This window comes from Monodon monoceros, unplaced genomic scaffold (assembly GCF_005190385.1).
Source record: "Monodon monoceros isolate NGI ecotype Baffin Bay Population unplaced genomic scaffold, NGI_Narwhal_1 Super_Scaffold_17, whole genome shotgun sequence".
In the NCBI taxonomy this organism is placed as follows: Eukaryota; Metazoa; Chordata; class Mammalia; order Artiodactyla; family Monodontidae; genus Monodon; species Monodon monoceros.
This window is the reverse complement of record NW_021703773.1, coordinates 11,133,880-11,159,812: the sequence shown is the minus strand read 5'-3', so window position 1 is coordinate 11,159,812 and position 25,933 is coordinate 11,133,880. Positions and strand designations below refer to the sequence as shown.

General features: G+C 39.9%; 1 protein-coding gene across 6 annotated transcripts in view; it reads left to right on the top strand.

The window, feature by feature from the left end:
* The window catches only part of WRN (WRN RecQ like helicase), a 129,220-nt gene that overhangs the window by 52,837 nt on the left and 50,450 nt on the right, over positions 1–25,933 (top strand). For all 6 annotated transcript variants that reach the window (XM_029226463.1, XM_029226466.1, XM_029226464.1 and 3 more), the window contains 6 exons: positions 256–323; positions 611–719; positions 1,291–1,359; positions 5,916–5,998; positions 10,401–10,507; positions 17,918–18,105. In XM_029226463.1, coding sequence (XP_029082296.1) covers positions 256–323; positions 611–719; positions 1,291–1,359; positions 5,916–5,998; positions 10,401–10,507; positions 17,918–18,105 — 624 coding nt within the window. The remainder of the gene's footprint in view (positions 1–255; positions 324–610; positions 720–1,290; positions 1,360–5,915; positions 5,999–10,400; positions 10,508–17,917; positions 18,106–25,933) is intronic.

The following is a 25,933-nucleotide window of genomic DNA, read 5'->3' as shown; positions in this document are numbered from 1 at the left end:
TTTATGTTATACTTTAGCTATATGTAATAAAATTTAATACAAATATGAACAGAAGTCCTAGTTGTTCATTCAGCTTGAATGGGAGGTTGGTCAAATGGGGCTTTTGTTTTCAAGTTCCAGGGTTCTTATATTTTTATTGAAGCTCAAAAATGTAAACAAAATTCTGGAGGAAGTGAAAAAATTAAATGGATTTCAACTTGTCCCTTGGGTTTCTTGTTAGTAAAACAGAGCAGCTTTTTGCTTTTCATTCTCCAGGGTTCAGTGGAAAGTGATTCATTCTGTATTGGAAGAAAGAAGAGATAATGTTGTTGTCATGGCAACTGGTAAGTTGTACTTAAGCAAATAATCTAATCCTTTAAAAAATAAAACTTCAAGGTTTTGACATGCTTAGTCTTTCCACAAACTCTCAAAATACAAATATGTATACAATTGGTGTGAAATGTAGAAGAGAGTGAGCTGAGGGTAGATGCTCAAATTTATGCATGAATTAACTCTTAGGAAGGTAGCACATTAGTAGTGACTGTTCATCTCATACAAGTATATTGTAAAAAGAAATCAAAGTACCAAGGATTTAGTTTTATTTGTCTGAATGTATTATTTTTATTTTAAGGGTATGGAAAGAGTTTGTGCTTCCAGTATCCACCTGTTTATGTAGGCGGGATTGGCCTTGTCATCTCTCCCCTTATTTCTTTGATGGAAGACCAGGTGCTCCAGCTTGAGTGAGTAATGCTTTCATTGCCACATTACCACCCTTTTTTTTTCTTTCTGTGAAGGAAATATTTGATTTATCATGTATGTTAAAATCTAGTTCGCAGTAATGCATTGCTAAAAGTGTTGCTTTGTCTTTATTAGTAATAAATGACACTTTAGTGGAAGAGCTTATATACTTTCTTGAGTTCTCTGTAATCCAAGGCTGCCAGATGGCCCCGAAAAAAATTTTTAAAAAGCAAATTTTATGCCAGTTTACACTACATATCACAAAATTCTTTTCTCTTTTGGTTACCCTTCTTTAGCCTAGTGTGAAGTATATACATGGAAGTGTAGTTTTTAGTTGTGAAAGATTTTAAATTTCTTTAATCTGAGCCTGCAATCTTGGGAAACCCACCTTAACAGCCTGTCTTCTAATACAGCCTTTGAAGGAATTTATTTATCAAATTAGTGAGTTACAAAAAGAGATTGCAAAGAAGAAGGATGTACATCATTATATTTCTTTGTTCTTTCTCACTTAAAAATGAAGTTGATATTTGTAGTGTGCACATGGTTCCAGAATATTTGTTTTTCTTCTTACAGAATGTCCAACATTCCAGCTTGCTTTCTTGGATCAGCACAGTCAAAAAATGTTCTAGAGGATATTAAATTGTAAGTAATTTATATGATTTCTGATCATGTGGTCAAGCGTCTGTGGTATGTGGGAAAATTTTGTACACAAAAAATTTTTATTTAATGCATGGGCAAAATATCCATAACTTAAAAATATACTTCCTTTTTATAGTATATTTATGGAACTGTTAATTTTAAAATCTTTCAAGCTCAAAGAAATCTGTTATGTTCAGTTCTTGGACTGGAAGGCTAGCATTATTATGATAGAATTGTAAAATTTTGTTTTGGAAGAGAACTTGGAGAGTATCTAGTATTGTCTCATTTCACATATGAGGAAACTGAGGCCCAGAGAAAAGAATTTGCCCAAAGTCACCTAATGAATTAATGGCTGAGTGGGGACTGGTTCCTAGGTCTCTTGCCCCACCTATCCTGTCATGACATAATTCCTAACAAGAATAATGTCTCAGGCACACAGAAGTGTGTGTATATATGTATTAACATGTATATGCATATATATTAATACACATTCACATACACATACATTTACTGAGTTTTAATAAATGCATACAAATATGTAACCTAAACTTCTAGCCAGATGTAGAATATTACTGTTACTCCAGAGAGTTCCTTCATGTTCCATCCCAGTCTGTCCTTCTATTCACCATCCTAAAGTGAACCAGTGTTTTAAGTTTTTCTACCATGCTTTTGTTTTGTCTGTTATAGAACTTCATATAAATGAAGTCATACAATGGGAACTCTTTTAAGATTTCTTTCCTTCAGCATCATGTTTTGACAGTTCCCCATGTTCTTGCATGTATCAGTAGTTAAAAAAAAAAAATCAGTGGTATTTTATTATATGAAATTACCACAGTTGTGTTTTCATTTCCTTATTGATGGACACTTAAGCCGCTTCTAGTTTTGGAAAATTACTAATAAATCTGCTATGAACATTCCTATATATCGTCTTATTTTATTTCTTTTTTTTTGCTTTTTGTTTTTTTTTTTTTGCGGTACGTGGGCCTCTCACTGCTCTGGCCTCTCCCGTTGTGGAGCACAGCCTCCGGACGAGCAGGCTCAGCGGCCATGGCTCATGGGCCCAGCCGCTCCACGGCATGTGGGATCTTCCCGGACCGGGGCATGAACCTGCGTCCCCTGCGTCGGCAGGCGGACTCTCAACCACTGCGCCACCAGGGAAGCTCTTATTTTATTTCTTTCTTTTTCTTTTTAATTTTATTTTTGGCTGCGTTGGGTCTTTGTTGCTGTACACGGGCTTTCTCTAGTTGTGGTGAGCGGGGGCTACTCTTCGTTTTGGTGCGCGGGCTTCTAATTGTGGTGGCTTCTCTTGTTGAGAAGCACAGGCTCTAGGTGCATGGGCTTCAGTAGTTGTGGCACGTGGGCTCAGTAGTTGTGGCTCGCAGGCTCTAGAGCTCAGGCTCAGTAGTTGTGGCGCGTGGACTTAGTTGCTCCGCGGCATGTGGGATCTTCTCGGACCAGGGCTCAAACCTGTGCCCCCTGCATTGTCAGACGGATTTTTAACCACTGTGCCACCAGGGAAGTCCCAGTGTATACAAATTTTTGTACAGACATATATTCTCATGTCATTGGTATAAACCAAGGAGTGGAATGACTGGGTCATGTAGTGGATATATGTTTAACCTTTTTATTCTAATTGAGGTAAATCTACATAATATAATATTCACCATTTTAATTATTTTCAAAGTGTACAGTTCAGTGGCTTTTAATACATTCACAGTGTTGTACAACCATCACCACTATCTAATTCCAGAACATTTTCAGAACCCACCCCCAAAACCTCCATGTCATGAAGGAGTCACTCCCTATTGTCCCCTCCTTCACTTCCTTCCCGTCACTAATCTTTCTGTCTCAATGATTTGCCTATTTTGGACATTTCATAAAATGGGCTCATACAGGATGTGGCCTTAATGTGTCTGGCTTCTTTCACTTTGTGTAATGTTATCAGTACTTCATTTCTTTTTGTGGATGAATAATATTCCATTGTATGGACATTTCATATTTTATATATTAATTCATCAGTGCTGGACATTTAGGTTGTTTCTACTTTTTGGCTGTTATGAATAATGGTACTATGAATATTTGTGTGTAAGTTTTTATGGGAACATATGTTTTCAGTTCTGTGTACATGCCTAGGGGTAGGATTGCTGAGTCATATGATAATTCTGTGTTAACTTTTTGAGAAACTGCCAGATGTTTTTGAGAGTGGTTGTACTGTTTCACGTTCCCACCAGCAGTGTCGTAGAGTTCCAATTCCTCCTCATCTCTGCCATCACTTGGTATGGCCAGTCTTTAATTTTAGCCATTCTAATAGGATGTCAGTGTGTTTTTAATTTGCATTTCCTTAATGACTAATAATGTTGAGCATCTTTTCATATACTTATTTCTTTGAGGAAGTGTTTATTTACATCTTTTGCCTATTCCTTATTTTTGTTTTTTTCTTATGAATTTTGATAGTCATTTATATATTCTGACTATAAATCCTTCATTTGGTATATGGTTGTCAAACATCTCTTAGTTTATGATTTCTCTTTTCATTCTCTTAACAGTTCCTTTAAAGAGCATCACTTTTTCATTTTTATAACGTTCAGTTTGTCAATTTGTTGTTTTATGGATTTTGCTTTTTGGTGCCTCACTCATGATCACAAATATTTTCTTTTTTATTCCCTTCTAAAAATGTTATAGTTTTATTTTTTTTATTTTTATTTTTTTCGATACGCGGGCCTCTCACTGCTGTGGCCTCTCCTGTTGTGGAGCATAGGCTCCGGACGCACAGGCTCAGCGGCCATGGCTCACAGGCCCAGCCACTCCGCGGCATGTGGGATCCTCCCAGACCGGGGCACGAACCCGTGTTCCCTGCATCGGCAGGCGGACTCTCAACCACTGCGCCACCAGGGAAGCCCAGTTTTATGTTTTACATTTAGATCTATGACCCATTTTGTGTACATTTTGTATATTGTACCAGGTATTGATTACAGTTCTTTTTTTTTGCATAGGCATATCCATTTCTTCCAGCTCCATTTGTTGAAAAGACTATCCTTTCTGCACTGTATTTCTTTTGCACCTTTGTGAAAAATAAATTGACTAAATGTATGTGGGTTTATTGCTACACTCTTTATTTTCTGTTCTATCAACCTGTTTGCCTGGATTGGTGTCTTGAGTACTATAGCTTTGTAATAAGCCTTGAAATAGGTAGTACAAGTCTTCCACGTTTGTTCTTTCAAAATTTTTTTTTTGTTTTTGGTCTATTCTGGGTTCTTTTTATTTCCATAAGTATTTCAATATCACCTTTTCAACTAAAATGCCAGCTGGGATTTGATTGGGTTTACCTTGAATCTAGATATCTAAGAATTAGCTGTCTTTATAATTCTTATCACTGTTTTACACTGAAGAAACTGAGGCACAGCGAAGTTAAGCACTTGTCTAAGATCACTTAGCTTGTAAGAGGTAGAACTGAGATTCAAACCTGAATAGTCTGGCGTCAGAACTAATTATTTCTACGATTTCCTGTGTTAACTAGACTGAGTTAATTTCATGAGATGAAAAGCATATCTGTTCTGTTCTTAATTGTTTTGTTCCAATTCCTAGTGAAAGCACCATGCCTAGCACACAGTAGATTAACTATTTCATAGACTTTTCATATAGAACATTGTTTCATTTTATTTAATTTGGTCTGTGTCTTCATTTGGTAGAATGGAAAAGAGACTCTATACATATTTTGCCCTAGCCCTAACCTTTATTGCAGACATTGTCTTAATTAGGATTATATCTGCCCAGAATGGAAATCAGTCACACTAGTTTAAGCAAATACTGAATTTTATATTAAGGATACAGGAATGTCTTGTGGATCCCTCTGAAAAGAAATTAGCCAGCCCTCAGGAAGAGACTGGAATGGGTATTAAAAATACAGTAGGGCTTTCTTTTTATCCATAGCCTCTGTGTGTATTCCTCATTCTTCTCTCTGAGGAGGTGAGCATTCTCTGCTTTTCTAGTTACAAAATAGATTGCTCTGCAGCTTCTTTTTGTTTCTTTTAACACGTTACAGGTCTTGACACTTGGAGACTGAGTGGTTGTTTCTTGGTTAGACCCCCAAATCCTAGGACTTTCATATGCTGTCTGTCCCTGGCCCAAGAAGATGTAGGCAAGACAGCAGAGCACACAGGAGAAACATGGCTGCTATGGATTTAATCATGGAGATGGGGGTCAAGGGTAGGGTAATGGGTGGATTGCTAACACATAAAAAAGGTTTACTCTAGGCTTGATCATTTAACTCAAGTCACTGTAGTTTTGGGGCTAGACTGCTGGAAATCAGAATCTGGCTCCTAATGGCACCTTATGCTGAGTACTTCCTGGCTGGTATTGCCCACGTTTGTTTTGATGCATTGAAGTGAAATCAAAGAACCAGAATATGTGCATCTCTACACACATATAACATTCATTTTGTTTTTAATAAGTGGCGTAATATACTATTTAAAAAATTATCAGGTGTTATGGTTTTCAGTTGTATTCATTGGGTGATTGTTTTTATATTTCCTTTCCTGTTTCTTTGTTTGTTTTTACAGAGGCAAATACCGGATTGTGTACATAACTCCAGAATTCTGTTCAAGTAACTTGGACCTACTCCAGCAACTGCAGGCTAATATTGGTAAGTGGTATGATAGAATCTTTATAAGTATTTATTAAATTGAGATATTCTTTAAAGTTAAGCTTATGAATGGATACCGGATGTTACTTCTCTTAAAGTTTATTTCAAACCTTATCTCCTCCAGGAAATTTCTGCCTCTTCAACGTGGTGTCTCTCCTGTCCTATCCCAAAGTATCCTGTAATTCGCTCTGCCATAGAAATTAGGCTCCTGCATTGTAATTACCTGTCTATATATCTTTTTTCTTCTGCTAGACTGTAAGCTTTTCAGAGAAAAATGCCATTGTTATTTCTTTATATTTCCCGAGTGCAGTGCCTGGCACATAGTAGGCATTTAAATGTATTGTTGAATAAATATTGAATCTTAGATTCTGTGAAATTATCATTTCCTCTTTTTCATATTCTGAATCTAAATTAAGTCAGTGTAGTGGTTCTCTACCCTTGTTGTTCATGAGAATCACCTTTCAAACTTTAGAAAAATGTCAGATCCTCAAATCTTGAAAATTGTGATTTAATGCACCTGGCTCGAGGCTGCGGCATCTGTAGTTTTTTTTGCAGGTTATTCTGACGTGTAGTCAGGTTGGAAACCACAGTACCTTTGATTATTTGCTATCAGTGAGTATGATTAATTTAAAAAATTAGATAGTCAGAGCCTGTGTCCTAGAAAATGTAAATATAGAATTAGTTAAAAGCTGGTATCATTTTTTTTTTCTTTTGTGATTAAAACATTTCTGTCAGTTTTTCGCTTTTTTTTTTTTTTTTTTATTGCATTACGCGGGCCTCTCACTGTTGTGGCTTCTCCCGTTGCAGAGCACAGGCTCCGGACGTGCAGGCTCAGCGGCCATGGCTCACGGGCCTAGCTGCTCCGCGGCATGTGGGATCTTCCCGGACTGGGGCACGAGCCCGCATTCCCTGCATCAGCAGGCGGACTCTCAACCACTGTGCCACCAGGGAAGCTCGGTTTTTTGCTTCTTGATGGTTAGGCTCAGCTATCCAAGAGTTGCAGTCACGGCTTCTATTGTAATTGCACATATTTCAAACATTCAGCTGAACCAAACAATCTTAGCTTTCTAATGTAATATGATCTCGTGTTATAATTATCTATTAAAATAATTCCTAACAGGTAGTTTTTTAACATTGCAGTGTCTCATTTAATGGTTACTTGCATATAACTCTAGGAAAGCATTTAACAGTTGTTCTAACAATATAGTGAAAACAAATACCTTTTAATATGTGTTAAATATCAGCAAAAGAATGAGGGCAGAAATTAGCATTTGATTAAATATATTATCAAAAATTGCATCCATCAGCTGTTAAACTCCCCTGTTGCCATGTTATATTTTTGCCTTAAATGGAAAACGAATTTGATGTGTGTCCTATTAGGTTGTATGAAGTTCTTATGAATATTTCACTTTAGATTAAACCCAACAACCCTAGACATATAAATTCCATGGTTTTACTGCAAAAGTTAGGGTCTATGTCCATGGTGGTCTGAATATGTTTTGCTCCATTTTAGTATTTGTTTTGTTTCTGTGGTGGAGTTAATCCAGTATTTACTTAGATCCTTTTGACAGGTAGTTCTATTTCTCTATTTTAATCTTTTTCTAAAGGATTAAATTATGAACACTGCAGTTATTAGAGCTGCGTACTCTGCATAAAATGGATGAAAATGCTCTTTTTGGTTGACTGTCAATGTTGAACAAAATAGAATAAATTCTTTCTGAAATACTTTTATTTGCAGGAATTTGTAAAACGCTTGCAGCAGGGAATATACTCAGAATTTTATTTGTACAGTAGTTTGACATTTAGCTCTTCAGATTTATGATTTTTATGATGTGTTATTATTTAAGTAATATGGGTATATAACAGAAGCAGCAAACAGAATTTTACATGGAGACACCTTAAAAGCAAACACACCTGTAATTGTCTTGTAACTTTGGAAGTAGGCTTGAATGACAGGTGTGCCAAAATGAAATATGTCCTGGACCTGGGCAGACACTTGGACTTGCACGTTTAATGTGGAAGTTGGCAGAAGCTTGCCTCAGCTGCTTGTGAAGGGCAAAGTTTAACTCAATTAAAAGCTAGTTAGTTGGACTTCCCTGGTTGCGCAGTGGTTAAGAATCCGCCTGCCAATGCAGGGGACACAAGTTCGAGCCCTGGTCCGGGAAAATCCCACATGCCACAGAGCAACTAAGCCCATGTGCCACAACTACTGAGCCTGCACTCTAGAGCCCGCGAGCCACAACTCTGAGTGCATGTGCCACAACTACTGAAGCCCGCATGCCTAGAGCCCGTGCTCCACAACAGGAGAAGCCACCGCAATGAGAAGCCCGCGTACCACAACTAAGAGTAGCCCCCACTCGCTGCAACTAGAGAAAGCCCACATGCAGCAACGAAGACCCAATGCAGCCAAAAATAAATAAATACATAAAATAATAAAAATAGATAAATAAATAAAAATTCTTATTAAAATAAGCTAATTAGTCAAACCTATAATTATAAGGAAGGTTTTAAAATAAAGGAGGAGCTGTCATCTTAGTTTTAATTTATTTAATTTAAAATCTGGGTCATGTAGTTTCTAAACCCAAATAAGTATAGTGGTAACATTGAATTTGTCCCAGCCACTCAGGAAATAGAAATTTGATGTGATCAACCTGTATTTGTTCATATTTAGTAGGTTTCTTTTTTTTCTTTCTTTCTTTCTTTTTCTTCTCCAACTCATTGTACTTGGTAATCTCAATGAATTGTAATTATTTGCTTGTCTGTCTGCCTCCTCTTTTAGAATTATGAGCTCCTTAAAATCATGGATTGCATTTTACTAATCATTTTATACCTAGAAGAGTGTTTGGAACATAGTGGGAATTTAATAACTATAATAATAATAGCTTATTTTTTTTTATTGAGCTGTCTTTTATGCCAGCCCCTATCTTAGCATTTTACATGAATGATCTAATTTAATCTTCAGAATAACTAAAAAATGTTAGGTACTTTTATTACCTACCTTATACTTGTGGGAAACTGACACTTGAAAGCTTAAGTAACATGCTTAAGGTAATATAAATAGTAAGCCAGGTTATGCATCTAGGTAGTCTGACTCTAGAGCACATGTTTTTAATCATCTCACTAGTGGCAAAACATCATAAATTCTCAGATAAGCATCAGGTAGTGATCATCCCCATTGAAGGGAAATATTATTTTTGTCTTAAGTATTAATTTGGTGATCGAGGGCAAAAGCACTACTGTCACTACTTTGAAATATCTGAAGACGTTTTAGTGAATGATTATAAAATAAAGCCCTTTTCTGAAATGCATTACTACACACTTAATTCTGTTTCAGTGTGGGTGTGTGGTGTGAGGGCAGAGTAGAGGCGTTGCTAGGGGAAGAGAACAAAGTACATTCCTTCTTACTTACTTTGTACATAATGAGATTTAGTTCTTCCCTTACCATTTTATATTGGAAAACGTGGATGTCATCCGTCTTCCAGAACTGGCATTACAGAGGAACTCTGCAGTGTAATATGTGATCAGTCACAGACAGTGATGCATTTAATCTTAGTATGAAATACGCTGAGTCTTTCTATCTCTTTTTTTGGTTTTTTTTACTGCATTTACTTATTTATTTTATTTTTGGCTGCGTTGGGTCTTCGTTGCTGCGCACGGGCTTTCTCTAGTTGTGGTGAGCGGGGGCTACTCTTTGTTGCGGTTCGCGGGCTTCTCACTGCAGTGGCTTCTTGTTGCGGAGCACGGGCTCTAGGTGCGCGGGCTTCAGTAGTTGTGGCACACGGCCTCAGTAGTTGTGGTTGTGGCTCACAGGCTCTAGAGTGCAGGCTCAGTAGTTGTGGTGTACAGGCTTAGTTGCTCCACGGAATATGGGATCTTCCCAGACCAGGGCTCGAACCCGTGTCCTCTGTATTGTCAGGAGGATTCTTAACTACTGAGCCACCAGGGAAGCCTCTCTATCTCTTTTGATAGCTAATCCATGAGATAAAATTGAAAGTATTACCAAAGAGAAAGAGAACAGCTCTTTTTTTTAGGGCATTATCGTTGCAAATGAGTGATAGCTTTGAGGACAAAGTAATAGTAAGTAACTAATTTCTCTGAGGAATAATGATGAAAGTTAAAATTCAATAAATATGTTGTTTGAAAAATATATATTTCTCTCTTTTATCCATATGCCTTTTATCCATATATCTCCCTTTGCCTATTTTCAATAATGATTTTTGGTGTTATCTGATGTTATTTATGCTTATATTTTTATATGAACCAAATACTTTGATTTGAATTATTTATACTACTTTCTGTAATATTTATATATTCTAATGAAGATGGTGGTAACAACTTAGATGCGTTTATTACTTTTTTTGAACTTTATTTTCTCCATTTACATATTTTTCTTTTTTTATAGGTATCACACTTATTGCTGTGGATGAGGCTCACTGTATTTCTGAGTGGGGACATGATTTTAGAAGTTCATTCAGAACTTTGGGCTCCATAAAGGCAGTACTCCCATCGGTAAGCTTTGCCAAGTGCAATGTCTTGAAATGACTTTCTTACCAAGGGAGAGTCCAGGATTGGGGAATAGCCAAAAAGCTGAAGATTCCTCTATGAAAGGGCAAATGGATGTTGTAAGCAGGGGAAAGATTTTTTTAAAAATTCTAACCTTGACTTCCTTCTAAGCTTGGCATGTAATTTATTGAGGAATACTATAGAGCAGGACTTGGCAAACTTTTTCTGGTTCTCACATTTTCTTTCCTAATTATAAAGAACAGGAAAGTTTTACATGAGTGTTCTATATGAATGGCATATTTTATACGAAGAGCTTAAAAACTTAAAATATTGGCAACCATTTTATTTTTTATTTTTAAAAATTATGGATTCACAGGGCTCCCCTGGTGGCGCAGTGCTTGAGGGTCCGCCTGCCGATGCAGGGGACACAGGTTCGTGCCCCGGTCTGGGAAGATCCCACATGCCGCGGAGCGGCTGGGCGCATGAGCCATGGCCGCTGAGCCTGCACGTCCGGAGCCTGTGCTCCGCAGCGGGAGAGGCCACAACAGTGAGAGGCCCACGTACCCCCCAAAAAATAAATAAGTAAAATAAATTAATTATTAAAAAAAAATTATGGATTCACAGGCAATTGTAAAAAAAAAAATGTACAGGGATGTTCTATGTACTGTTTCCCCAGTGGTAATATCTTGAATAACTGTAGTATAGTATCAAGTAGGTATATGGCATTGCTACAGTTTATTCTTAGTTCACTAGTTTTATAAGTGTGTATGGGTATGTATGTATATTGTTCTATACAGTTTTATCTCATATGTATGTTTGTATAACTTCCATTGCAATAAAGATACAGAACTATTCCATTACCATAGGCTCCCTGGAGCTGTCCTTTTACAGGCATACCCACCATTCCCATCACCCCTAACCCTAACCCTTGGTGACCACTAATCTGGTCTCCATTTGTATAATTTTGTTATTTCAACAATGTTAAATAAATTGAATTGTATGGTTTGTCACCTATTGGAACTGGCTTATGTGAGTAAACCCAAAAAAAAAGTATTAGAAATTATTTGTTATTCTTTTGATAGATTATCTAGCTCAACCTCATTTCTTATTAAGCGTGCTTATTGAGAGCTATCTTAAATATAGTTTCTTTTTTCTTAGCTCTTCTCATAAAGATTTGAGTGGAGCAGACATTACAATAAAACAAAACGAAAGAACAAAAAACTTGAATGTAACACTTAGCAAGGATATATTGGAAGAGAATCAAAGTAATGTGAATTGAGTTCCAACTATGGGACTGGCCTTGGGTCAGTTGTTTTTTTTTTTTTTTTTTTATGCGGTATGCGGGCCTCTCACTGTTGTGGCCTCTCCTGTTGCGGAGCACAGGCTCCGGACGCGCAGGCTCAGCGGCCATGGCTCACGGGCCTAGCCGCTCCATGGTATGTGGGATCTTCCCAGACCGGGGCACGAACCTGTGTCCCCTGCATCGGCAGGTGGACTCTTAGCCACTGCGCCACCAGGGAAGCCTGGGTCAGTGTTTTTATCTTGGTTAACCCTCATAACAATCAAGCAACATAAATATCTTCGTTACTTTCTTCTTTTTAAAAAAATTTTTTAATACAATTTTTAAAGGTTACATTCTATTTACAGTTATTACAAAATATTGGCTCTATTCCCTGTGTTGTACAATACATCCTTGAGCCTGTCTTACACCCAGTAGTTTGTACCTCCCACTCCCCTACCCCTGTGTCGCCCCTCCCCACTGCCCACTAGTTTCATTACCTTCCTCTTGAAACAGTTCTTCTCATACCAGTAGGATAGCACACTCCCTGGTTCTCTTCCTTCCTTATTATCTCTTCTTTCTCAGTTTCCTCTGCTTATTTCTTTTCATCTCCCTGGCCTTTTAACATTGGCATGCCTAAAACCTTAGTCTTTGGACCTGTTCTCTTTCCTCTCTGTACTTACTTCCTTGGTCATTTCAGCCAACATATGGTTTTAACTAAAATCTATATGCTGACAACTCCCAAATTTATATCCTCACCCTGAATTGATACCAGCAATGTATGAGTGGTTCAGTTTCTCTCCCTCCTTTTTAGCATTTGCTGTTATTATTACTATTTTTTATTTTAATCATTTTATGGATTAATATATGTATATATACACACACACACACACACACACACACACACACACACTTACATAAACGTTAGCTGCCTATTCAACGTCTCTCTACTTCGATGCCTGACAGGCATCTGAAACGTAACCTATTCTTAACTTCCTGATATTCTCTCCACCCCAGAACAGCTCTTCCCTCAATCTCCCGCATCTCATTTAGTAGCAGCTGCATCCTTCTGGTGCTCAGGCCAAGATTTTTGGAATTTTCTTCCACTCTTCTTTTTCTCTTACAGTCTACCCCACATTTAAACAGTAAAGAAATCTCATGAGGTCTTCAGAATATGTACAGAATCTGATCACTTCTCTCTTGGTCTCTGCTGCCACCCTGGTACAAGCCACCGTCTCCTTTCACCTGGCTATTACAGCAGTCTCCTGGTTGGTCTGTTTTCACTCTTACCCTCCTTAGTCTATTTCAATACAGCATCCAGAGTGATATTTCGAAAATGTTAAGTCAGACAGATCATGTCTTCTGCTCAGAACCCTCCGGTTGCAGACCATTTCACTCTAAATAAAGACAGACACTACATATCTTAAATGATCTGGCCTCTATTTTCTCTTTGACCTCATCCTCTGCTACTTGTCTCCTCATTCACTGGCTTCTAGCCGTACTGTTTGTTTTCATTGATATTCTTCAAAGGTGCCAACCGTGCTCCTACGTTAGGGCTTTGTTCCCACTCTGCGCTCTCCCTGAATAATTTTCCCCTGGGTAGTTCACATGGTGTATCCCTCACTTTTCTCAAGTCTGCTGAAATATTAGCTTTTTTTTTTAGGCCTCCTGGGCCACCATATTCAAAATTTCAAATTAACCTCTCTCCCCCAGCTCTCAGCTTTCCTCATATTCCTTTCCTGTTTTTAAAATAGCACTTATCACTGTTTAACTTAACGTATTAAGAATACACTTTGTCTATTGCCTGTGGGTCCCCACTAGAATGTTCTTTGTGGGCAGGGTTTTTGCTGATTTGGTTTATAAAATCTACAACAGTACCTGGCACATAGTGAGTGTTCCATAAGTAATGGGGTAAATGAATAAATGAATTTCGATGAGAAAGCTGAGAATGTGAGAAGTAACTTTCCCACACAGGCAGTGAGTGGTAGGGCCGGGCAGTGCTCCACAGTAGGACACTATGCTGGTTTCTAAAGCAAATGACTCGAAAGAAGTTTAAAATAGTTTCTGCCCTAAAGTAGCACATAGTCCAGTAAAGGAGTTTAGATTCAGATTTACCTATAAAAGTAGAAGCAATAGTACCAAACAATAAATGGTGTATGGAACAGTATGAATAATATAGAAAGATTAATAGTGTTAATAGTACCTGTATAGAGAAAGAAGATATTTGTATGGTGACAGTCACTAGGCTCAGGTTCCTTGAGGACTGCTTTCTATTAATTTAGAACGGTTTAAAGTAAGCTTTTAGAAACTAGGAAGATTGCTTTCTTGAATCCTTTCCTGGGCATTTGATTCTAGAAGGATTGTGTTAGAGGAGTTTTAAATGTTTTATGCAGTTCTGAAACACTTTTCAGTGTTGAATTAAGTCTTTTATTATGTCAGGCTGTGGACTCCATTCGATTCTTTTCATTTCTTGGGATGATTCACTGTAGCACAGGTTGTTCGTCAAGCAACGGCTGAGAAAACCTTTTTCCCCTAGTGTTTTCATGAATTCTCTTTATTAGCTAAGTGATGAGAAATGCCACCTGGTGGTTGTAGGACTCTCATTTTCCTCACTGTTCTCAGTGCTTTTTTTCTTCTAATCACAATTACCCTGGGACAACTGGCATAAACCCACAGTGCTTCACACCATATTATTTCAGTAAGTTCAAAAATAGCAAAAAATCATTAACTCATTGTGCATAAAGATTACCATTTGGAGAGAATCTGACAAAATGAGTCTCAAGAAAGAGCAGCCAGGTAGAAAGCTTTACATCAGCCTCAAAATTCTGAAATTCAAATAAGAGGAACTGTGAGAAATGTGAGACATGTTGGATCTTCCCATTACTTTCTCCCCAGCCCTTTCACAAAGATCAGCACATAGTAGACACTCAGGAACTATCTGGAGTTAGTGAATGAATGAATGAATGAATGAAGCATGATATCATAGAGTACATAGATTAACTATACCACCCAAATTTAGAAGCAGATATAGTTCTTGGAATTCATAGATGTGACACCGTTGAAGTGTATGTCTAAGGCATTCCTAAATTTATAGTCACAAGATTAATTTACATTTTGTTGCTTGTTTTAACAAAACTTGGTACTTATTACCAAAGAAACCAAGATTTGCCTACTGAAAGAACAAGTTTCATGAGTTAAGAACTTGGTATAACTGAGTGACAGGGTAATTTATCACCCACACCAGTTTGCTTTTGAAAATTAAAAGGTGCAAGCTATTAATAACTATGCTGTGATGACAGGATAAACTGAGAGTATCCCAGCAAACCAGGCTGTATGGACACCTTTCTCCTAACCAGCCTGTGTGTTATTTTTACACTTCACTGTAGTTTATAACTTTTTTTTTTTGTGGTATGTGGGCCTCTTACCGCTGTGGCCTCTCCCGCTGCGGAGCACAGGCTCTGGACGCGCAGGCCCAGCGGCCATGGCTCATGGGCCCAGCTGCTCCGCGGCACGTGGGATCCTCCCGGACCGGGGCACGAACCCGCATCCCCCGCATCGGCAGACGGACTCTCAACCACTGCGCCACCAGGGAAGCCCTGTAGTTTATAACTTTTAAGCACCAAAGATTCTAAGGGAGAATATTCTGTTCATTTCTGAAGTGAAAGTAAATATTGTTCCATTAAGTTTAATACATTCCACTACTTTATTCTATTTTTCTAAGTTGTGGAAGCAACATTCTTAACTGTGACTTTCTAGAACGTTGGCAAAGGAGGGAATTTATATTGATTTTTCCTGTTAGTAGGTCACTAGAATAAGGAGTTTCTAGTGGCAAAGTAAGAATTTTTAAGTTAGAAGAGAGGTTAACATCCTGTAGCCCTCTCCATCTCATATTTTGATGAAAAAACTGAGGCCAAGAGAAGTTAGCCCTTTCCAAAGTCAGTGGCAAGTCTGGGAGTAGTGGCCATGTCTCTGCAGTTCTTTTGTAGAATTCTTTTCAGTTGTTGCAGTAATATCAGTGATAGCTGACACATCTTGAGTGCTTACTAGACACTAGACCTTTGTGTTCAGCACACTAGACCTTTTATCCCATTTGGTCTTCACAGTGACTTTATGAGGTTGCTGCTGTTATTACAACCATCTTATAGATGAGGATACCAAAGTTCAGAGAGTGAAATAAACAGCTCAAGGGACTTCCCTGGCAGTCCACTGGTTAGGACTCTGCGCTTCCACCGAAGGGGGCACGGGTTCGATCCCTGGTCAGGGAACTAAGATCCTGCAAGCCGTGCGGCGTGGCCAAAAAAATATATATGTGTCAAAAAAATAAACAGCTCAAAATGTCACATCTAGTTAGTGGCAAAGGCAGGCTTTGAACTCAGGCAATTGATTCTAAATGAGATTTTTACACCACTGTGCTGCTTTTTGCCAGATTTTTCTACTAGTTCAAAATGTGTTATGGTTCATGCTTATTTCCTTCTTTTCACAAAACCATTGCTCATCCACTCATACATTATATTGCTTAGAAACAAACCAGGCCCTCTTTTCTTATAGTCTCTATCCTGAAAACTTCTTTCTTTATGTGTATATGCAGTTAAACAACAAGCATTTTTTAGTGCATTTGTAAATTGAGTAACGCACTTACATTGATGGAACTCTTTGTTGTTGTGAGGGTGAGAATATGCATGTCCTAAGAACTTCAGTGTTTAAACTTCCCTTATTCTCAGCCATATATTTGCTATAGATATTTTTATTTGCTATAAAGACATAAAGCAGCTATATACATATATATTAAGCCTCGATTAGAGAAACTAACTTCTTTATAAATTGGCATATTCATATATAAGTTGTTAGGCAGACACTCTCTAAATTCAGAGAACAGTCTGATTGTAAGCCAAAAATCAATTAAGTTAATTTGGGGTATTTTAAAAATAATTTCACAGAATTTAAGGATAGAGAATACAAAAATGCCAATTACCTGGTCACATTGATTTTGATATAATTTTTTTCCCATTTAAAAATTACTCCCAGACTTAATTGATTTTTTTTACATGAGCTTTGAGATAATTTTTAATTCAGCAAAGCTATATTGATTGTAAAAATAGTTTTTAATAAATTGTATCTTGTTTTTAAAATTCTGTAATTGCTTTTTTACAAATTGCACTTAAATTTTCATGTATGTACGATAATTGCTTAAACTGATTTGTGAGGTAGATGCATCTGAAGAGCTATGTTATGAGGATATTATTTACTGCATTTGTAATAAGCTAAAAAGAGTATTAAGAAAGTTGTAATCTTGGAAATCGAGCAGCTAATGATATAGGAACAATTTTTCTGATTATGAAATAATAGCATAGTTGATTAGTACTCCCTATGATAATAGTGACAGAAATATTAAATCTAGTTTCATGGGAGGTGTGTTGTTACCCCACTTTAGAATTTCTGAAAGATCACACACTCATGTTTTTCCTGGTACCTGCTGTGCCTCCTGCTTTGGCTGCTAAGGCAGTCAAGAAGTCTTTGCTAGATTGAAAATAGAACATGACTCGGTTGCTCAAGGAATCAGTTAATAATAGATGTTTCATTCTCTCCTTTTTTCTTTTACATATTATGCCACGGTTAACCCACTAAAACTGGTGAGAGGTTATCCAGATCACTGAGAGCTTTTCTTTTACAATAGATCTGAAAAGCCATCGACCAATATATTTAATATAGGAGACAAAAAAGACTCGGGCTTTGTATAGGTAGATTTTCAGTGAATGAAGGGTTTATAACTTGTGAATGATAGATTAATGAAAAATAAGACATAACATACCCCTCATTTGTACCAGCACTAATATAAATGTAAAAATAATAAATGGAGAGGTAGATAGTTAATCAATGGACTTAACTTAATAAGGTAGATTGCATTTAGAAATCTTATGAATTTAGTGTTTTATTTGAATGATTTCTCAGAAGGCTGAGAAACAAGTATGAAAGAAGTGTTCTTCTCTTCTTTGAAAGAGAATAATTTTAAAGTTGCATTTTTAACCCTGTTTCTCTGTTCCTCCTGTAATTGTCTTCCAGTCTCTTTCTAAGAGGCAGTAGATGTTGGGAATTATTGAGCTCTTCCCTTGGTTAAAAATCACTTTTACTTATTTCAGGTTCCAATTGTTGCATTGACTGCTACTGCAAGTTCTTCAATCCGAGAAGACATTGTACGTTGCTTAAAACTGACGGATCCTCACATTACCTGTACTGGTTTTGATCGACCAAACTTGTATTTAGAAGTTGGACGAAAAACAGGAAACATCCTTCAGGATCTGAAGCAATTTCTTGTCCAGAAGACAAGGTGAGAATTTCATGGTTGATAAATTTTAGTAACTATTTTCTTCTTTTTAAAAAATGTATTTTATTTTTTAAAGTTATTTCCTTCTAATGTATATTTAACGTATTTCAAATTCTGCTTAGCTTTGGTTCAAGTCAAGTGTGATGTTATATAATCAGTGACTGAGGAAGGTAGAAACTAATTCTTCTAATATTTTTATACTCCATACTGTTACTTGAAGGGGACATACACTTAATAATTGACAAACAACAAAAACATGAGTCTTTGAATTCTGTCTAGTTCACTAGTTATATGACTAACTTGAGTATTAAGGAATTAAAAAGTCATCTTAATAATAAATACTTTTTGAGCCCATATCATGTGCCAAGGACTATCGTAGGTGCTTCATATAAGTGATCTAGTTTGATCCTTATAACTGCTCAGTAAGCTACATATTATTTTCATTTTACTGATGAAGAAACTGTCACTAGCTCTTCTTCCTGTCTATTTTGCTTGGAGGCATTTTATAGGTATGCTAAGAAAGCTTCCCTGAGCCTTATTCCCTGATTTGTTTTCTCAGTGAAAATCTTATAACTTTCGTGTTATGAAATGTGTTTTTAAGTCAGAGTAGATGGAAATAATGTTTGTCCTACCAATATAAACAGAAAACAAATATAGGAAAATAGGGTTTAAAGAATATCATTAGTGTTTTTCTTTTCAGAAAGGGGTAAAAAGAAGATTGACCCTAGGTAAGGAAACCCTATGGTAACTCTTGGGGTCCTTTAGGATGAATTTAAATGTAGAGTTCACTCTTGGCTTGACTGTCCTGTATTCAGATTAAAGCAAGAATGTGATGAATATACTCTGGGTGTTCTGCCTGCTCTAGGGATCTCTCCAAAGTGAATACACATCATACTTCACTTTCTTTCTGTCCTAAAGGTAAAACTTTCTCTTGAAGAAGGCTGTTTATTTTAGGTTAGAGTATCCATAGTCAGATCCTTATTTACTTACCTAATGTTTGGTCCTTTTCAGTCCATAGTATTCTCAATCTCTATGGCATTTCCCCCTAACCCTCTCCTTTTTTTTTTTTTTCCTGACATTGTGATTATATTGTCCTCTTATGATATCTTATGTAAATAATTTCTTCTCACTATCTTTCATGTTAATTCTGCTAACTGAGGTTTTTATTACCTTTTAGTTCAGACTGTTATAGTCTCTCCTAACAGACATCCTTGTTCCTCAGGGCTCCCTGATTTTCAGATTTATCATCTGAAAGCACATCCCTGGGTCATGGTGTTCCTTTCCTGTGGACTAAAGGCCAGACTCCTTAGGCTAACATCCAAGACCATCCAAAGATTTTGATATTGAATGTGACGGTGGTTTTTCTAAAAGCAAATCTGGAAAGATTTTGTACCCATTTTCAATCCTCCAAGAAGAGTTGTGGTAGCAGGGAACCATTCAGAGTCAGAATGCTCTCTGCAGATCTTGGGCAAATAGAAATTTACCTCTTAATGAGCACTGAGATGGAGGGTAAATTAAGACTTCAAAGTATTACCTTTTATTTTCATTTTCTTCCTTTCATTTAATTCTGCCATTTGTTTATCAGTATTCACATTTTTTCTCTTCATTGAGCTAACATGTTTCTTAAACTCTGATCTTATTTGTTTTCTATATGCATGGTGCATTTAAATTAGGTCAGCCCCTCTCACCTATCTAATTTAATGGTTAAATGATGATAGATTTTTTTTTCCCCCTCAGGAAATTGTTATGAGGAAATAACAGTCTTTAGTAAACCTCTTGGCAAAGTAGTGAATCCTTCTGTAGTAGTGAGGTAGGAGATAGATGGGCTCCAGGCTGAGCAGCTGCAGCCAGTCTCCTGCTGACACTTTGAGATAAGATGCCAGGAGGAGCATTGGGCCCTGAGACCACAATTTCCTCATTCTGTGGTCAAGGGGATTTCTCAGCCTGACACATGTGCAGAGAAAGTCCTCAGTCATCCCCTAAGGAATTCGGGACGACATAACTCTAGGGGAGGGGCCAAAGGAGGGAGGAGATGCCAGCCCATAATATGTCCTGCCACCCTCCCAGAAACCTTTGCACTGGAATCCATCTAGACTGAGAGATGCGTGTGATGCCCCAAGAAGGACCCTGAGTCAGGACAGATATGGGCAAAAGCAAGATGATTGGCCAGAGACAACCTGGAAGACTGCCCCCATGCAAGTGATGTAAGCCGCCCCTATTGGGTGCAGCTCACTCTGCGAGTTTGCCCATGTGCTCTTCCACACCAGCCTTTTGGGCTGTTTGAGTCCATGCAGCCGTGTTCTGAATCTTTTAGACTCCTGGTCCCGGAGGATACACCCCAGTGTAAGAAAAATAATCTCTTATTATATAGTCATAGGACAATGACTATATAATCAAAATATCCTCCCCAAGGAATCCCTGGCAACTGCAACATTTTTCTCTGCACAAGGAACTAAGTTCAACCAGAGACGTCTGATTCAGGGTCGATGGGGATCTAGGGGACACTCCGAACCCCTTCCAAATTAAAGCCTCCTGGTAAATGTATCCAGGACACCGGATTCCATTCCTAGGTGAGCCTCTTCGTCCTTGGCTGCAGGTTGCTCAACATGGGAGGATCCCCTTCTAAGCCAGAAGAAACACCTCTGGGATGTGTCCTTAAGAACTGGAAGCTTTTAAAATTAGACGGGCTAAGAAAAAAAAAGCTTAAGTTTTACTATAAGACTGCCTGGCCTTTATATGTTGGGGGATGGAGAAACATGGCCCCAAAATGGGTCTCTAAATTATAAAACCATCTTGCAACTGCATCTTTATTGCCGTAGGTTGGGAAAATGGACTGAGTTTCCCTATGTCCAGGCCTTCATGTCCCTTTACCAGAATCCTGCTCTATGTGGCTCCGGTAATCAGAGGCCTGGAGAATCTCAGAGGCCTGGAGAATCAGAGAATTCTCTCGACATTCTAGACGGTCCTCATTTAACTCCCCCAAACTCTCAGGAGAGAAACTGAGCCTCTCCGACTCCTATAAGTACCCCTGCTTCTCGGGATCCCCCTGGCCAATCCCAAACCTCGCCTTCCTATGCATACCCTCTATACACACTGGTACCCCAGGATGAAAAAGCTAGTCCCACAGGGGTAACCTGTAGTGGGACTTCCTATCACCGAGGATCAGGGAGAATATGCCCTCTTGGGCAAGTGGCAAGTGGCGAAGGCACAATCAGAGTACACGTGCCCTTCTTCCTAACCGATTTAGCCCAGTGCAAACAAAGCCTGGGCCAATTTTCTGAAGACCCTAGTAGATTTATTGAAGGATTTCAGGCCCTAACCCTGGCCTTTGATTTAACCTGGAAGGATGTTCAAATAGTACTGTCTACCCGCTGTACCCATGAGGAGAAAGAAGCAAAGGATTTGGATAGCAGCCCAGGGGCACACTGACCAGCTGTCCAGGGACCAACCCAACATTCATGATATGGGTGGGGACGCAGTCCCAAATCAGGATCGCCCTTGGGATTATAAGTCCTTGGTGGGAACGAGGGCCAGGAACCACGTGGTTCAATGCCTGTTAGAAGGAATGAGAAAATGCATTAGAAAACCAGTCAACTATGAAAAGGTCATGGAAGTGACCCAAGAGAAAGAAGAAAACCCAGCCTTCTTTCAGGGACGGCTTGTGGAGGGTTTTAAAAAATTTACTAACATAGACCCCTCCGTTCCCGAGGGTCAGTCCCTGCTAGGACAACATTTTATCACACAGTCTGCCCCTGATATTAGGTAAAAACTCCAAAAGTTACAATTAGGCCCACAAACCCCTATGCCCAAACTCCTAGAGGTAGCCTTTGGGGTATTTAATAATCGAGATCAAACTGAGGAGGAGGAAAGAACTTGGCGTGAGTTGAGGCAGGCCAAGGCTCAAGCAAGGTAAGCTGATAGCCCTTGCTGTCAGACACACCGCTGAAGTTGAAATTACCTTGCAACTTCAGGGCAACCCAAAGGGGCCAAGAAGGTTCAGCCATCAGTCTGGAGGTAAGACCAACAAGGGGGAATGCTTCAAATGCAAGTCAACCGGCCCCTGGGCCCGTGAATGCCAGAGGAGCCCCCCAGGCCATGCCCAGTCTGCAAGCAGACTGGTCATTGGAGATGGGACTGCCTTTGGTCCCGACAGGGAAGAGGGGCCCCCACTCCTGAGATGGCCGTGCTGGGCAACTGAGGTGGCCCTGGGATTCTCGCAGCTCTCCCCCATGAGATGTCTGTCTCCATCAAGGAGCCCTGGGTCGTTCTTGATGTGGCAGGTAAGAAGATCAATTTTTAATTTGATATCAGAGCCACATACTCTGGCCTGATTCTCATGCTGAACCCGTTTCCTCTAAAAGCTGCACAGTGACTGGTGTCGACGGAAAGCCTCGCACCCATTACTTCACTGGGGCTCTCACTTGGCAATTTGAACAGTGTTTGATCTCACGTGCCTTTTTGGTTGTCCCTAAGTGTCCTATGCCACTACTGGAGAGAGACCTTCTGGGCTCCCTTGGGGCCATATTACGGTTAGGAGGCCCCAAGCAGCCCCTTATCTTGACTCTGACTAAGGCAGATCAACAAGAAGAGCAAGGGCCTGTTCCCAGCCATATTCTCCAACCAGTGAACCAGTTTGGGACAGAGGAGTCCCTGGGAGCGCCAGAGACACCCAACCTGTAAAAATTAGCTTTAAGCCAGAAGCCACTTACCCTAACAAGAGACAGTACCCCATAAGATTGGAAGCAAAAAAGGGGTTACAACTCCTCATAGATAACTTCTTAAAACATGGCCTCTTGGTGCCCTGTCAGTCTCCATGTAACACCCCTATTCTGCCAGTTGTTAAGCCAAATGGAGAACGTAGGATAGTGCATGACCTCAGAGCAGTAAATGACGCTGTGGTTCGTATACAACCCCTTATGGCCAATCCTTGTAACGTATTAGTCCAGGTCCCTGAGGATGCTAAATGGTTTACTGTGCTCAACCTCAAGGATGCCTTCTTTTGCATCCTAGTTCATCCCTCATCACAATATCTGTTTGCCTTCTAGTGGACTAACTCCCACTTGGGCCAGATGCAACACACCTGGACAGTACTGCCTCAGGGGCTTCGGGACAGCCCACACTTGTTCGCCCAGGCCCTAGGAAAGGAACTAAGGGAGATAACACCTAAAAGAAGGGGCTATTCTACAGTATGTAGATGTTGATATATTAACATGTAGCCCCTCCATGGAGGCCTCAGATCAGAACACCACTGTAATTCTTAATTTCCCTGGGACCCGGGGTTACAAGGTCCCCAGAAAAAGGCACAAATCTCAAAGCAAGAAGTTAAATACCTGGGATACATTATAAACCTTGGAAGTAGACAACTATCTCCAGACAGAAAATGAGCTATATTAGGCCTAAGTGCTCCAAAGACAAAAAAAACATCTCTGTACCTTTTTAGGCATGGCAGGATTTTACAGAATCTGGATCCCAGGATTTGGGCTAATGGCTAAGCCCCTGTGTGAAGCTACTAAAGGCCCAGATACAGAACCATTACTTTGGACTGGGGAACAGGAAAAAACTTTTAATAGTATCAAACAGGCCCTCATGAAAGCTCCTGCTCTGGGTCTTCCCAGTTGAAAAAAGCCATTCATCTTGTATGTGGCTGAAAAGCAGGGCTCAGCCCTGGGAGTCCTAATAACAGAAGTTGGAGAAGTTCCTCAGCTTATAGGCTATTTTTTCAACAACTAGAAGTTGGCCTGGCTGCCTTTGGGTAGTAGCTGCCTCTGCTTTATAGGAAGAAGCTAACAAGCTTACCTTTGGACAGCCACTGGAAGTCCAGACCTCCCATCAAGTACAAGGGATCCTGGAGATCAAAGGCCGCCATTGGCTAACTGGAGGCTGCTTTACTAAGTACCAGGCTTTGTTCCTCGACTCCCCAGAGGTAACCCTCAAAACTTGCTGCACCCTCAACCCAGCTACACGGATGCCTGCTGACAGCCCAGAGCTAATATATTCCTGCCTCGAAACCCTTGACCAGGTCTATGCCTGTAGGTTTAATCTAACAGATCAAGCCGTAGAAAACCCTGAGGAAGAATGGTTTACTGACAGCAGTAGCTTTATTAAGGACGGGGTCAGGAGGGCAGGGTATGCTATCATGAGCGCTCACAGTGTCACAGAAGTGAAACCTTTGCCACCCAACACTTCAGCCCAGAAGGCTGAACTGATAGCTCTAACCCGAGCCTTAACCCTAGGGGAAGGAAAAATTGTAAGTATATACACAGACTCAAAATATGCCTTCCCTGTTCTGCATGCCCACATAGCTATCTGGAAGGAAAGAGGACTTTTTTTTTTTCTTTTTTGGTACGCGGGCCTCTCACTGCTGTGGCCTCTCCCATTGCGGAGCACAGGCTCCGGACGCGCAGGCTCAGCGGCCATGGCTCACGGGCCTAGCCTCTTCTTGGCACGTGGGATCCTCCCGGACCGGGGCACGAACCCGTGTCCCCTGCATTGTCAGGCGGACTCCCAACCACTGCGCCACCAGGGAAGCCCAAAAGAGGACTTTTGAATGCCGAAAATTCCCCTATAAAATATGGGATTGAGAGCCTACATCTCATAGAAGCTATTGAAGTTCAAAAACCCAGGCAAGTAGCAGTCATTTACTGCCGCGGACACGAAAATGGAATTTCTCAAATTACGCAAGGGAACAACAGGGCAGATCGGGAAGCCAAGAAAGCAGCCCTGATACCCACAACAGAAATGGCATTGATCCCATCCCTTGCCCCTTCTAACATTGTACCCAGATACTCAACTTCCGAAGAGACCTGGTCACAAGACCAAGGGGGAACTAAGGGAATAGATGGCTGGTGGCACATAGATCAAAAATTGCTCGTACCTCTTTCTGACCAATGGAAAATTATTAAAGGGCCACATGATTCCTCCATCTGGGGAGGGATGCCACCTCTGCTGTGGTTTTCCAGCTTTTTACAGGAAAGGGCTCCCAGAGACAATCAGAAGGGTTACTCGAGCCTGTGCCCTCTGTACCACCCATAATCCAGAGGCAGCCTCAAGCCGCACCCCCTCCCCCTCTTGTTAGCCCAGCCCAGTGACGTGGGACTTGCCCAGGAGAGGACTGGCAAATGGGTTTCAGTCAGGTGCCCTCTTTCCAAGGCTGCAAATACTTATTAGTATTTAAAGACACTTTCACTGGATGGGCAGAGGCCTTCCCCAGTAGGACGGAAAAGGCAACCAAAGTGGCTAGAACACTTCTATCAATAAAAGAAATCACTCCTAGTTCAGGTTACCCCACCACCTCCAGAGTGACAGTGGACCCTCATTCAAAGCCAGGGTTACCCAGCAGCTCTCGCAGGCCTTCGGGATCAGATACCACCTGCATTCGTCCTGGAGACCTCCATCCTCAGGGAATGCAGAGCAGGCCAGTCATACCCTAAAGAAAACCATGGGCAAACTCTGTCAGGAAACACCAGAACCGTGGTACCGCCTGCTGCCAATAGCTCTCCTAAGGGTCAGGGCAGCCCCTGAAACAGCTATTAAGTTGAGTCCCTTTGAAATGACACATGGAAGGCCACTCCTCACCCTAGACATGGTAACTGACCCAGAAACCAAGCCCATCTTAAATACATTATAAACCTGGGCCAGGTCCAAACGGCCATAAAAGAACATGGAAACAGAACCCAGCTCTCCCAGATAACAGCCCCAGTCACTCCATTGTAAATCTGGGGACTGGGTGCTTTTAAAGACCTGAAAGAATGAGTCCCCTGGCGCCCAGCTACTCCCAAAGTGGAAGAGTCCTTAACTAGTCCTGCTGAGCACCCCTACAGCAGTTAAGCTC